This window comes from Solanum verrucosum, unplaced genomic scaffold (genome assembly GCF_900185275.1).
Source record: "Solanum verrucosum unplaced genomic scaffold, falcon-dt-bn FXZP01000093.1, whole genome shotgun sequence".
NCBI classification, from domain to species: Eukaryota; Viridiplantae; Streptophyta; class Magnoliopsida; order Solanales; family Solanaceae; genus Solanum; species Solanum verrucosum.
The window spans coordinates 2,447,571-2,463,258 of NW_026020065.1; the positions used below are offsets into that span (position 1 = coordinate 2,447,571).

Here is a 15,688-nt window from a genome sequence, read left to right on the forward strand (position 1 = left end):
TTATCATTGGCAATGACAAGTTTCTTATAGTCACACAAATAATAATAACATGTTAAAGACAATTACACAATTATTATAGTCTCACAAACATTTTGACTTGTTGAATTAATTTTCTTTTCTTAAAGCTCCTTAATCAAATAAAATGAAACGGAAGGAAGCAACAAACCAGTTATAAATTGGCAACTCTGCATCATTCTTATTATAGCAAACATGTTGACATTCAAACTTTCTTCATCTACCAACATCTACACTTTCATCCTCTTATTTCTTCTACTACTCAATATTTCTCTATGTTCATCTATCGTACTACCTACTACCCTAATCCTTCCGGTCACCAAAGACTCATCAACCCTACAATACATTACAGTAATAGGGCAAAGAACTCCTTTAATACCCGTAAACTTCACAGTCCACCTTGGTGGCGAAAGCTTGGTGGTGGACTGTGAAAGTGGTTACACCAGCTCAACTTACAAACCGGCTCGATGTAAGTCCAAACAATGTTCTTTTGCCAAGGTTAAGTTTGATGCTTGTGGAGACTACTGCCTAACAAAACCTAAACCTGGATGCAACAATAATACATGCCATACTCTAGTTGGAAATCCCGTTATTACTACTTATACATTCGGCGCAGAACTTGCTGAGGATGTGTTGGCAATTGGGACATCGCCAATCGTCCTTGTCTCTCAGCCAAAATTTATCTTCACTTGCGTTGAGTCTTATATAATGAAACGTCTCGCCAAAGGAGTCACAGGTATTGCATATCTTTTAATTATTCAATTATATATTGACCATACCTACACCTTGATATATACTTTGACCATGTTATGTCTCCACAACAGGAATTGCAGGTTTTGGACACAATAGTACAATATCCATTCCTAATCAACTTGCTTCATTAGACTCAAAATTTACCAGGAAGTTTGGTATTTGCTTGAGCTCATCTACAAGATCTAGTGGAGTTATTTTCATCGGTTCTAGTCCATTTTATGTTTACAATCCTATGATTGATATCTCCAAGAATCTTGTATACACCCCACTAGTTGGAAATCCCATGGACTGGTTGACTCCTATGGAGTACCATGTTAATGTTTCATCCATTCGAATCGCAGGAAAAGATGTGCCACTTAATAAAACATTGTTATCTATTAATGATCAAGGACATGGTGGGACGAGAATCAGCACAACAATACCTTTCACAATCTTGCACACTAGCATTTATGAAGTTGTTAAAACTGCTTTCATCAACGCGCTTCCTAAGAATGTGACAATGGTAGATCCTCCTATGAAGCGATTTGGAGCTTGCTTTAGTTCAAAAAACATTAAGATCACAAACGTTGGACCAGATGTTCCTGTGATCGATTTTGTTTTTCACAAGAAGAGTGCATTTTGGAGAATTTATGGGGCAAATTCGGTGGTACAAGTTAGTAAGGATGTTATGTGTTTAGCATTTGTTGGAGTAGACCAAACATGGAAACCATCGATTGTGATTGGAGGATATCAATTGGAAGAGAACTTGTTGGTATTTGATCTTCCACATAAGAAGATAGGTTTCAGCTCCTCACTCAAGCTCCAGCAAACATCATGTTCCAAGTACGATCACGCATCTAAAAGTTAACATGTTGAACCTTCTTACCAAGGCAGATATATGAACTCTTAATTTTTATTTTCAAAGTTTTCATTTCTTTTTGTGTTTTCTGTGATCGTTGGAATTCATAATAACTGTATGTCTGTATCACATGGTACTGTGATCAACAGTTTAATGGACTAGAATTTGAACTACATATGGTCATAGTCCAATGATTCCCTGAAAACAATGAAGACAAATTAAACACTGCTTCAGGGAGATTTTATTTTTAAAAAAATCATCACTAAAAGTTGGAAGTCGTAAGTGTGGGGGTTAGGCTCGACCCCAATCATACGCCTCTGTTCCGCCTTATCCTTCCAATAATTATATTGAATGAAGACAAATTGATCCACTGGTATTTCGACGCTCGATCTCTACTCCTTGAAAGCTCACTTAGGGCTAGAAAGATAGGATTCTTCATACAAACCCAATCGGGAACCTTCTTTTCCTCTGTTTGTTTGGTCTAATAAAAAGATTATTCATCACCGCAATCACTCTCGCTTAGCTACCATTAATTTGTCTTTGCTTGTCTATTCCAACGAAAAGTTACATTTAGAGGGAGACATGGATCAAGCCTCTAAACCCCTATGATTGTTTGAACTTGACCCTCACATGATTTCATGAAAAACTTTGCGAGTAAGAAAAGTTTTGAACTCGGCTTAGTGCTAGAGGTTTCTAATGACCCTAAATCACATCTGACACACCTCCTACACTCGGCAATGAACCTTAATACACATGAACAACTAGGAATCAACCGAGGAGACAAAGAATAATTCAAATCTTAGCTTAGAAATTTGGGGGTGTTACAAGCCCATTAGGAGGAGAAGTGATTTAAATCAATAAATGTTTAAGTCTTTTGAAAAGGAAGAAGAGAAAATGTGTTTCCTCTTATATTCCATTGTTGGGTTTTCGTATCTATTAAATCTTTGTTGGTTTTTGTGCTCCCGATTTTATACTAGAAGAGCTTGTTTTGTGGAATATATTTATATCGGGTGAAATATCCTTAACATAATGTACTTTTTTGGTACGCCTAAAGCTATAAGTGTTTGCAGTTTTCGTTACAATTTGTTACAACCATACAAGACCAAAATAGATAATATTCCTACAGGAGAATGAGCTTCTTCCATACGAGATAGAAGACAAAGATGAGAAATTACACACACTGTAATTGTATAGGTTTTATCTCTCTCTTTGTTTTTTGCTCAAAGTACTAGCGATAGATAGATGGATAAATATAGAGTATATATATATTAAGTATTTATACTATAATAGACAAGAGGCCAAGTGACATTATTTTATTATCCATTTAAGAAGTCAAGAATCAATGAACATTGACTCAATAGATAGATATTGCCTATCCATAGATCATAATATCACTAAGAATCGAGTGCGGGGGGCCATTCAGAGCAACATTTGTGCTAATCAGCTGGTGGAGACAGTAACAATGAGGTCGATAAAGGATAGGCTTAACAACGACGCTTTTTACAAATTGACGGAGGTAACAAAGAGGTCGATATGATGATTTCACTCGTCACTCGCCGGAGACAAATTACCGGCAAGAGGTGTTCCATCTTTCTCCTCTTTTTACCCTTATCATCAGTTCTGGTGGCTTCAGATTTTTATAACTTCTCAGTTTTTTCATGTCTTCTGTCTTTGTGCATTTGAACATGCATTTCATTAGATGCTTGATAAATATCTGTTCATTGGAGTACAATAACTTAGCAAATTGATAAACTGTTGTGTTGTTCTTGATAAACTGTTGAATTCCGCGATATATTGATCTTATTGTTTTGATATTTCGTGTTTGATGTCAATGTGAAGCTTATGTTTTGCCTGTATGATATATCCTGCTACATTGTAACTTAGCAAATTGTGAGTATGTTTTGGAACCTTTATGGTATAATACTGGAGCTAATAGAAGCTAAGTATTAGAGACAGACATGGAGAACCATTTCATTATGAATATTTTGGTTAATTTTGTTAGAAAGATACCACGGTTGTGTTGATAGGAAAACATAGAATATTTCGATTTCCTTACAACTTAATTTTCTTTTGTGTATGGGGGTTTTAGAATGTTATTTTTGATAAAATGCTAAACTTTTAAAGTTTGTCCATAGATACAATCATCTTGATGCTGAAGTTCTTATAAATAAGATTTACCAGCATATGTAGGTTCCTGTGATATCTTTTACGCGTCTTTAGTGGAGGGTAGAAGACAGTGTGGAATGAGCCATTGTAATGTTCTTATTACCACCATGAATTTGCAGATAATGCTTAATTATACAGCAAAGTTGGAGTACCTTTGGTAATGGGAACAACTGGTGGAGATACAGATAAGTTGTACTCAACAATGTCGGAGTCAAAAGTTTATGTTGTGATCTCCCCACAAAGAGAGAAATATATTTGTGTAATATTTTCAATACAAGTTTCCATTCATATATTGTATGACTGAGCAATTGTCTTTCTCTTATTTTATATCCAGATCTATGATTATAAATTTCTGAAAACATATCAGAATTAGAATCAAGATCACTGTAACTTGGAGAAGATCTTGATCAGTAGAAGTTCTTGAGAATGGATACAGTGTGAATGTACCAAATCTGCTTGCTTGACTCATCCATTTACTCGTGCTCTGATTGTAAAATTGGAGTCTCATTATACCTTTGTGTGCTAATTGTTTGTGGCTGAATATTGTGTCCAGTTCTGCTGGTTATCTCTTTCCGACCACCTTCTATATTTTTTCCTTGCTTTCTTTTCTTGGGGTTCAAGGTCATCGGTCCAACTCTGTGACATAAATTATGAGAAAACAAATACATAGATATAAGAATCACTAATACATAAACAAATACATAGTATAAATTTCTATTGATTGACAAATAGAAATAAAGTTTACGATGAGATGTAGGCATATAGCATGCCAAAGCTGAATTGCTTACTACATGATTGCTCTTCTTAGATTCCTTAGCTTTTGCAGCAGCTTCTCCCTCCTTCAATGATGCCATAAGAAAAGTATCAGTGTATATACGGGGAAATATTGTTATCTCCTGTATTCAGGTTAGTCAAAAATACAGAAACAGAAAAAAGATGAAATTGACAAAATGATTTTTAATCCGAGTTCACAGAAACCACTGTGTTTCCTTAAGAAATTTAATCCCCTCATTGTACCCGAGGTTACAGATTAATTCCTCCCAAGATAAAACGGATTAACCTGTTAAAGAAGTAGCGGTACCTCAAACTTCAATAACTTCAGCGAACGCAAGAACAGCAACAAGAGCACACATAGACTTAGTCGATCGACAATTTTATTTATGTAAGAAAATGTATGCAGAGAGGAAAAATTTCAGTCTCTGAAAAAACGAAAAAGACCTCTTATTTATAGCCATTTGCAGCAAGGAACGCATATGTTCAGAAAATCTGTTCAGACCCGTTTTTTCCAGAACATTGTGTCCTTTGGGAAAAGTAACGACTTTTAGGAAGGAATACCGTTTGGGAAAAGTAACGACTTTTTGGAAGGATTACCGTTACACGTGAATTTCAAATAAATTCAGTTGCACCAAATTAATTCTGTTATTTAATTAACATTCTGAATTAATTTATAAGAGAAAGGAAATGATTTAACAAGATTGATTAAATAAATTTTGTCCAAAAATATTATCAATCAATCACATCAAAATCCAAATCCGAAGCCGAAGCCGAGGCCGAGGCCGAGCGAGCGACGACGACGGCGCGAGGGGGCACCTTCTTCTTAACCCTTTAAGAATTAAAGGAAGTGTTTCCTAATATAAGGACAACAATTTCCTTTCTTCTACCGATATGGTAAAAATGACCTTTCATTTTCACTTTTGCAATGATGACTTTTCATTTTCCCTCCAAAATTGGTTCCCCCACTTTCATTGGTTCTTCCACTTTCCATTTTCTCTTTTTATTTCCCATTCACACCTTGTTAAACCCAACAATCCCTCACATGAATAGGGAATGGCTATTGTTAAAACATATGCATGAAAAACTTGTGTGTCTTGTAAGTAAGGGCTAATCGCATCTGGATAAGTAGGTTTCCCTTTAAACTTTCCATAGTGAACATATATCGGATATACTCGGTCAATCGGTAGATTTGATATCTTTGAACCGTCGAGCTTTAGTGTATACCTAGACAACATAAGTCACACAATCAACCCTTGAACTGTTTTTGGTTCTCATTGTTTTGTTCGTTTCAGCCATGAACACATGCATCTCGGTTAATAAGTGCTTAGAGAACTGGCCTTACCGGATTCTCCTTGAAACGGCTTACACTTCACACTTACATAGGTGGTTTCTAATTGTGTTATCCCGTAGATACACTATTTGATATACCCTGTATCAAACTTAGAAACCATTAAAAAGTCTTTATGCCTTTATCCTGGTTACTGAACATTGTCTCATCATGAGAATGGACCATCAAATATGTTTTGACAATGTTGAACCGTCATCTATGACTTTGTTTTATCTCCTTGAACCTAGATCTTGGGATCTCCAGTCTTCTAGGTAGAGTTACCGTCACGATGACTTGTTCTCGGCCATAGTCCCATTCCCGTCGATGATCTCTCAACTCCCTTTCTAGTTAGGCCTTTTGTAAGTGGATCCGACACATTATCCTTTGACTTTAAATAGTCAATTGTGATAATTCCACTAGAGAGTAGTTGTCTAACAGAGTTATGGCTTTGTCTTATGTGACGAGACTTCCCGTTATACATAACGCTTCCAGCCCTTCCTATTGCAGCTTGACTATCGCAGTGTATGCATATAGGGGCCATTGGTTTGGGCCAAAACGGAATATCTTCTAAGAAATTCCGGAGCCATTCAGCTTCTTCACCTGCCTTGTCTAAGGCGATGAATTTTGACTCCATTGTAGAGCGAGCTATACATGTTTGTTTGGATGATTTCCAAGAAATTGCTCCTCCACCAATAGTGAAAACATATCCACTCGTGGATTTTGTTTCAGTTGACCCAGTAATCCAATTTGCATCACTATATCCTTCAAGAACTGCTGGATATTTGTTGTAATGCAAAGCATAGTTTTGAGTATCTTCTAATTACCCCAAAACTATCTTCATTGCCATCCAATGATTTTGATTGGGATTACTTGTGTATTGACTCAGTTTACTTATAGCGCAGGCTATGTCTGGTCGTGTACAATTCATGACATACATCAAGCTTCCCAATACTCTGGCGTAATCCAATTGAGATTGACTTTCACCTTTATTCTTAGCGAGATTAAGGTTCACATCAATTGGGGTCTTTGCCTTTTTGAAATTCAAATACTTGAACTTTTCAAGTACCTTTTGAATATAATGAGATTGAGACAATGCTAGACCGTTAGGAGTTTTGTGAATCTTTATTCCCAATATCAAATCGGCTACTCCTAGATCTTTCATATCAAACTTACTAGCAAGCATACGCTTAGTAGCTTTTATATTGGCAATGTCCTTGCTCATTATCAGCATGTCATCCACATATAGGCATACAATGACTTCCTGACCCGTAGTGTCTTTAATGTAAACACATTTATCACACTCATTGATCTTAAATCCATTTGACAACATGGTTTGATCAAACTTTGCATGTCATTGTTTCGGTGCTTGTTTTAGTCCATAAAGTGACTTAACAAGTTTGCATACTTTCTTTTCTTTGCCGGGAACTACGAAGCCCTCAGGCTGTTCCATGTAGATTTCTTTCTCCAACTCTCCATTTAAGAATGCGGTTTTCACATCCATTTGATGGATTTCAAGACCGTATACTGCAGCTAGGGCAATTAACATCCGAATTGATGTAATCCTAGTCACTGGCAAGTATGTGTCAAAATAATCAAGACCTTCTTTCTGTCTAAAGCCTTTGACAACAAGTCTTGCTTTATATTTGTCAATAGTTCCATCATCTTTCATCTTCTTTTTGAAGATCCATTTAGAACCCAAAGGTTTGTTCCCTGGAGGAAGATCAACTAACTCCCAGGTATGATTGCTTAAGATTGATTCAATCTCACTATTGACAGCCTCCTTCCAAGAGGTTGAGTCGCTAGACAACATCGCTTCCTTGAATGTTTGAGGCTCACTTTCAAGAAGGAATGTTACAAAATCAGATCCAAATGAAGTAGTTGTCCTTTGACGTTTACTGCGCCTTGGACTCTCTTCATTGGTTTCATTCTCTTTTGGTTCTTCTCGAGGTTGTTTAGACCCCCACTAGATGACTCAAGTCTAGTTTTATACGGATAAATATGTTCAAAAAATTCAGCATTATCTGATTCCATTACCGTATTATCATGAATATCCAGATGTTCGGACTTATGAACCAAAAATCGACATGCCTTACTATTTGTGGCATATCCAATAAATACACAATCCACAGTCTTAGGCCCTATTTTCACCCTCTTAGGTATAGGAATCTGGACCTTGGCAAGACACCCCCACACTTTGAAATATTTCAAGTTGGGTTTTCTACCTTTCCATTTCTCATATGGAATAACATGTGTCTTCGTATGAGGTACTCTATTGAGTATTCGATTTGCTGTAAAGATAGCCTCCCCCCACAAGTTTTGTGGTAAACCTGAACTTATAAGTAAGGCATTCATCATTTCCTTTAAAGTTTGGTTTTTTCTTTCTGCAATTCCATTAGATTGTGGAGAGTAAGGAGCAGTAGTTTGATGGATTATTCTATTTTCCAAACATATTTCTGCAAATGGAGATTCATATTCTCCACCTCTATCACTTCTGATCATTTTGATCTTTCTATCCAACTGATTTTCAACTTCAGTCTTATATTACCTAAATGCATCTATTGCTTCATCCTTACCATTTAGCAAATAGACATAACAATATTTAGTGCAATCGTCAATAAAAGTTATGAAAAACTTTTTTCCACCACATGTTGGTGTTGACTTCATGTCACAAATGTCAGTGTGAATCAGTTCTAAGGGATATGAACTCCTTGCAATAGATTTATAAGGATGCTTAGCATACTTAGATTCAACGCAAACTTGACATTTTGATTTATTGCACTCAAATTTAGGCAAAACATTTAAGTTAATCAGTTTTCGCAAGGTTTTGTTATTAACGTGTCCCAAACGTTCATGCCATAAACATTTAGACTCAAGCAAGTAAGAAGAAGTATAATCTTTATTCATATCAACTGCAATTACATTGAGTTTAAAAAGGCCCTCAGTGAGGTAACCTTTTCCTACATACATCTCATTCTTACTTACTACAACTTTATCAGAAACAAATACACATTTGAATCCATTCTTAGTCAAAACTGGTATAGAAACTAGGTTCTTTCGCAATTCCGGAACATATGAGACCCTGTTCAAAGTCACCACCTTGCCTGATGTCATCTTTAGGAGGATCTTGTTAGTTCCCTCCACCTTTGCAACAGCGGAATTTGCCATAAACAACTTCTCGTCTGTAGGTGCTGGAGTATATGATGAAAATAATTCTTTGTTGGCACAAACATGGCATGAGGCACCAGAATCTATCCACCATTCTCTTGGATTTCCAACCAAGTTGCATTCTGAAAGCATTGCACAAAGATCGTCCATCTCTCCTTTGGATTCAGCCAAATTTGCTTGATCCTTCTTCTTGTCCTTCTTGGGACCCCTACATTCAGTAGCCTTATGACCACGTTTGCCACAGTTGAAGCAGCTTCCATTGAATTTCTTCTTAGGAGGATTGCTCTTTGGACCAGATGTTTTCTTTCTTTTCTTTGATTTTGTGGGATCTTCTTCAACAATATTTACTCCAGATATTGCTGAATTACCATGCGATCTCTTTTCTGCGGCCTTGTTATCCTCTTCGATTCTCAGCCTTACCATGAGATCTTCAACAGTCATCTCCTTGCGTTTATGTTTCAAGTAGTTTTTGAAGTCCTTCCACAATGGAGGTAACTTCTCAATAATTGCAGCCACTTGAAACGCATCATTCACAACCAATCCTACATTAAAGATTATGTGAGTATTAAGAATAACCTTAATATTTCCAACATAGGTATTAAATAAATTTATACCTTCAGCAAGGAGATCATGGATTATGACCTGCAATTCTTGAACTTGGGTGACGACGGTCTTACTGTCTATCATCTTATAGTCCAGAAACTTTGCCACAATAAACTTCTTCATTCCGGCATCCTATGTTTTGTACTTCTTTTCTAAAGCATCCCAGAGTTCTTTTGAGGTTTTCATATTACTGTAAACATTGTACAGATCATCCTGCAGGCCACTCAGAATATAATTTTTACACAAAAAATCAGAATGTGTCCATGCTTCTGTTACCAAGAATCGTTCTTCAGGCGGAGTTTCATCCGACATAACAGGAACGTTCTCATTAATGAACCTCTGCAGACTCAATGTAGTCAGATAGAAGAACATCTTTTGCTGCCATCTTTTGAAGTCGACTCCAGAAAACTTTGCAGGTTTCTCAGCCGGTGCTAGGGCAACATTTGAACGATTGTGTGCAACCGATGTTGTTGCAGCACTTACTGTTCCAGCATTTACTTGACTTGAATTAGTCATTTTTCTGTCACAAATGGCAGACAATTTAGTATGTGAAATACTACCAGTAAAGACTAAATCCTTACACAGACTGTTTCTGATTTAACGATAAAGTTTTTATGTTCTTTTAATCGTTAACCGAATAAATTTTTAAAATTCAAACAGAGTAGAAAACCATAAAGGTTTTAATCTCCAGAAACCTCAAATACAGAAACTACTAAATTTCTTAAGATTGTTATCTCATGTATTCAGGTTAGTCAAAAATACAGAAACAGAAAAAAAGATGAAATTGACAAAATGATTTTTAATCCGAGTTCACAGAAACCACTGTGTTTCCTTAAGAAATTTAATCCCCTCACTGTACCCGAGGTTGCAGATTAATTCCTCCCAAGATAAAACGGATTAACCTGTTAAAGAAGTAGCGGTACCTCAAACTTCAATAACTTCAGCGAACGCAAGAACAGCAACAAGAGCACACACAGACTCAGTCGATCGACAATTTTATTTATGTAAGAAAATGTATGCAGAGAGGAAAAATTTCAGTCTCTGAAAAAACGAAAAAGAGCTCTTATTTATAGCCATTTGCAGCAAGGAACGCGTCTGTTCAGAAAATTTGTTCAGACCCGTTTATTCCAGAACATTGTGTCCTTTGGGAAAAGTAATGACTTTTCGGAAGGAATACCGTTTGGGAAAAGTAACGACTGTTTGGAAGGATTACCGTTACACGTGAATTTCAAATAAATTCAGTTGCACCAAATTAATTCTGTTATTTAATTAACATTCTGAATTAATTTATAAGAGAAAGGAAATGATTTAACAAGATTGATTAAATAAATTATGTCCAAAAATATTATCAATCCAAATCCGAAGCCGAGCGAGCGACGACGACGGCGCGTGGGGGCACCTTCTTCTTAATCCTTTAAGAACTAAAGGAAGTGTTTCCTAATATAAGGACAACAATTTTCTTTCTTCTACCGATATGGTAAAAATGACCTTTCATTTGCACTTTTGCAATGATGACTTTTCATTTTTCCTCCAAAATTGGTTCCCCCACTTTCATTGGTTCTTCCACTTTCCATTTTCTCTTTTTATTTCCCATTCACACCTTGCTAAACCCAACAAATATTTCATACACTTCTCACACATCACTTAACCAAATATAATTATAAGTCATTGAACGGAGGCACTAGCTAAAATTCATATATAGAGAAAAGAAAGATCCTTATGGCAGGAGAAAAAACAAATTTATGATAACATTAGTAAGCAATCTGTAGATCCTTGCTATAAATAATATTAAGTAGAATGGTGTGATTATTATGAGGTACCTCGGTTGTAGTTTCCTTCTCAGCGGGTCCCTTATTTTTTCTATCAATGTCAACACCATAGTGCTGGAGTACCACTGTTTAAACACCTAGCTCTGGCTGTCCAAAAGATACTATTATTACTTGGTTGTATGTGTAATGCCAAGCTATTGATTCTTGTTTTATGCTACTTAATTCTGAGGTTTGTGGTTTTATTGGACTTTTTACATTCTGGATTTCATTTGATTAGCTATTTTTTGTTGAATATATGTTGAAAGTTTGCATTTCGATAGTTCTGTGGTGGGGGAAGGGTCGTTCAACTTGCTCGATGACTCTTGTTTTTCTACTATGATGAATAAACATGCTAATCTTTAGATATATGATTTTGACACATAGTCTACTCATGCTGATATTCTGCTTATACAAAATACAAAATGCTGATATTCTGCTTATACATCATGCTTGAGCTCGGGTACTACCGTTCTCTATATGCTGCTTAATTTGATTTTAATTTCTTGATACAAGTCATATGTCAAGCATTTGAGTATAATCAACTGGTTAAAAGTTACTATAAGATTATTAATATTTTCTGAGATTTTGCTTGACAATATATGTTACTGAACCTTAGTTTTTGAGTTGGTGTGTAGTAACAGACTACTTTAGACTGGCCAGGACGTCATATATATGAACTGCTTGGTGGATTTGAAAAGGAATTACTTTAGTTTATTCCTCTTGCTAACGAGGTTGTTTCTTATCAATTGATTCCTTAGTTGTGATATGAAATATTATATCTGAACTAGGTACATGACGGGACCATGGTTTGGTGCATTTCTATTGTGTCTCTATTTCCAATTTTAGTCACCTAGATCTTAGTGAGTAAGATATGTAATTGGCATGTCAATTTTTTGTTGTCTAACCATCTGCCGCTATATGTGTACAGTGGCATACTCATTCAAATGGTGAGCCTGTTGGAATGACACACTGATCCAGAAAGCTGTCACATTTTGCATTATGAAAAAAAATAGTGGCTTAATTGCCTTATTTTCTCCATTGTTGAATGCATTTTTTCTACTTTGATGATTCTTAGTTTCTTTTGCAGCTACAAAATAAGAAAGTGAATGTATTAAGATTGTTTGTTCTTATTTCAAGTGAATGACATTGTTTTGAGTTTGGTAATTCTTCTTTACTATCTTCAAACTTATTTCTCTTGTGAATTTTATTTTGATGTTATAAAAGAGGGTTAAATATCTATCTATATATAATACGAGAGGAAAAAAGTGACACATGTCATCACCATAAAATTTGTGAATTTAGTTTTTAAAATAATTTAGTTTTGTGTTAGTTAGTTATTTTCAATTTTAATTTAAAAATGTTTAAACAATCTATGAACTTTTCAAACGTATTATAAAAAAAAATTAGAATAACTGTTTTCTACAATAATAATAATAAAAATAATACAAAAATCTACTGTTACAACAGTTGTTGTTTCAAAAATGCATTAATCTTAATTTTAGAAATAAAATAAAAAGGCATCCAACTAAATAGGGAAAAAATGTATTCAACTAAATATTATTAAATTTTTGAATTTTAGATTTGAATGGGAAGTTACGATTCATCTTTTAAAATTTGAATTAAAAACTAACTCTATTTTAGATAAAGCCGGATTTTAATCTATTATTTAAAAAAAAAATAGAAATATCTGTTTTCAACAACAACAACAACAACAATTCTAGACAGAAAATAATCAAGTTTTTTTTTGTTCAATCTTCAACCATGTTCGTTCATTGGTTATACATTATGCATGGAGGCAACACTTAAATAAATATATATGTGCTCAATTTGCTTACCAATAAAACTTTAACATGAGGTTTTTTTTTTTGGTTCATTCTTCAGTTAGGTTCGTTCATTGGTTATACATTATTCATGGAGGCAACACTTAAATAAATATATATGTGCTCAATTTACTTACCAATCAGACTTTAATATGATTTGATTTGATAATAATCTATCAACAATTTGTGTTATTTATTAGGAAAGTCTTTATGCATGGTAAATTATTTTATTGGAATTTATGATTGTCATGAAATGATTTTACATATATATTGAATGCTAATTTCCTTTTTCTGATTGTAGGTTTCTTAGTCAAACAAATAACTTTTATAATGAGATTAAAAAATTACTTTCAGATAAATTTATTTCTGAACAATCAATAAAGGACAACAATCTGGAATCAAACAATAGAATAAGCATTAGCCATTATACTTATAAATTGAATCTTATAATTCCATCTATTCAAATTCATATTAGTATATTCAACTTTATAACTATTCTTCATTATTTTTAAATTTATAAACCGTTTTTACAATTTACCAATTAGTTATTTTGAATTTGAAGGTATTGCAAGATAATTGAATACAATTTTAAAAGTGGGTTTAATTTAATGAGTTTGAGTTCTAGATAACTACTCAACAAGATTGTTCTATCGCTTTATTAAGTTATGGATTTATTTGGATAATAATATTTGTATTCTTATTATATTTATAGGCAAAAAAATTGATATATTGATAAAAACAATTCCTATAGAATTTACTGAATCATAAAATATAATTTACGAATAACGTATAACATATTTTAAAAATATTCATTTGATTTGTGCAAAACATTTCTATTTTATTGATATATTGATAAAAACAAATCCTATAGAATTTACCGAACCATAAAATATTAATTTACGAACAACATATTTTTAAAATATTCATTTGATTTGTGCAAAACATTTCTATTTTAGATATTTAGGGTTGAAAGTGGATTAAAATCTTAAATTGTGACAGTGTTTTAATGTCATTATTTATATTTAGACACATAAATCATGTTTTGGATTGATTGTTACCAATAAATGTTCTCCCTCTTTGTTAAAATTGTTATACAAAGGATGAAGGAATATGAATTCAATAGTCCTATTATTATTTATTTATTGAGAAACAATATTAGATGAAAATTTTAAAGTTAATATGATTTAATATCCTCCTATTAATAGGTAATACACTAAATTAAAAGATTCAAATTAATAGTAAACAAATGCATATAAAAGGATTTTTAAAAAATGCACACAAAAGGATAATATGGATTATGTGAGGATATTTGTGATTTTTATTAATTTGTAAATAAATAAAGTAAATAATTTTATAATTAAATTATTGTTAAAAAATTTAGTAAATGAACTAAGTTTATATATTGTATTGTTTTTATATAGAGATAGTGTGAGGTAGTTATTTATTCGGAGAAGCATTTCAATTAGTTATTTATACAATTTATCAAGATTATGATACAATCCGTGCAACGCGCGGGCACGTATACTAGTGTAAATTAAGGTGAATTTATGATTAATTTTAAGTCATTACAATAATTGAGTTACTATTATTATCTTTGCCGGCAATAACAAAAGCCACAAATATGCTTGTTTCTAAGGTGGCTTTAATGGCAATAGTAAAGGCCACTAAAAGTAATTTACTTTTAGCGGCAATAATAAGGGTCTTTACCGGCACTCGACATAAATGTCACTAAAAACTTTAGCGACATTGAATCCAATGGCATTTAATTAAATTAAATGCCGGTAAATGTATTTGTGACAATAAATATTGTCGCTAAAAGGAAAATCAATTGCCACTAAAGATCTCTTTTGGTGTAGTGTATCGTTGAAACGAAGAAAGAAAAGGAATTAATGGTGAAAGGATTATCCTATTATTATGTCAAAAACCATTAGTGCAGGTCACATGCACAAACATACATCCAAAGTATTTGAACTATTCAGCTCGTAGAGATTCGAATATCTTAGAAATAAACTCACTATCCTCACAAATCACATCACATGCACAAACATAGATCCAAAGTAGTTGTTATTTATTAAAGTAGATCTAGAAAACTAAACTTTTCGCATTGACTTGTCCTATTTAAATATAATTAGAGTAGAAAGAGATAGAGGGATACAAACAAAAGAATTGTGCATAGCATTAATTGCAAATTTAAATTATAAGTCACTTGTAATATTTTGATAATTGTTGTGAAATTATAAATTAAAAAGGAAATAGTAAGTAGTTGAAAAACGTTAAAGCATTAGGAATTAACTACTAAACTATGAATTAGGTGTGTCAAATGATTAAAATGTCAAAATTCTGAACCCAAATTTAAAAAGTAGTCTATATATTCAACCAAAGTGAAATGAAAATAATAGTAGTAACATAAATTTTAAAC

At 33.6% G+C, this 15,688-nt stretch overlaps 2 protein-coding genes across 2 annotated transcripts in view; one reads left to right on the forward strand and one right to left on the reverse strand.

The window, feature by feature from the left end:
* LOC125823662 (uncharacterized) overlaps window positions 1-15,688 on the reverse strand; it is a 608,951-nt gene that overhangs the window by 506,626 nt on the left and 86,637 nt on the right. The window lies entirely within an intron of this gene.
* LOC125823656 (probable aspartic proteinase GIP2) lies at window positions 211-1,615 on the forward strand. The gene is made up of 2 exons (XM_049503010.1): window positions 211-751; window positions 840-1,615. Exons 1-2 carry the CDS (start codon window positions 211-213, stop codon window positions 1,613-1,615), a joined length of 1,317 nt encoding a protein of 438 aa, XP_049358967.1.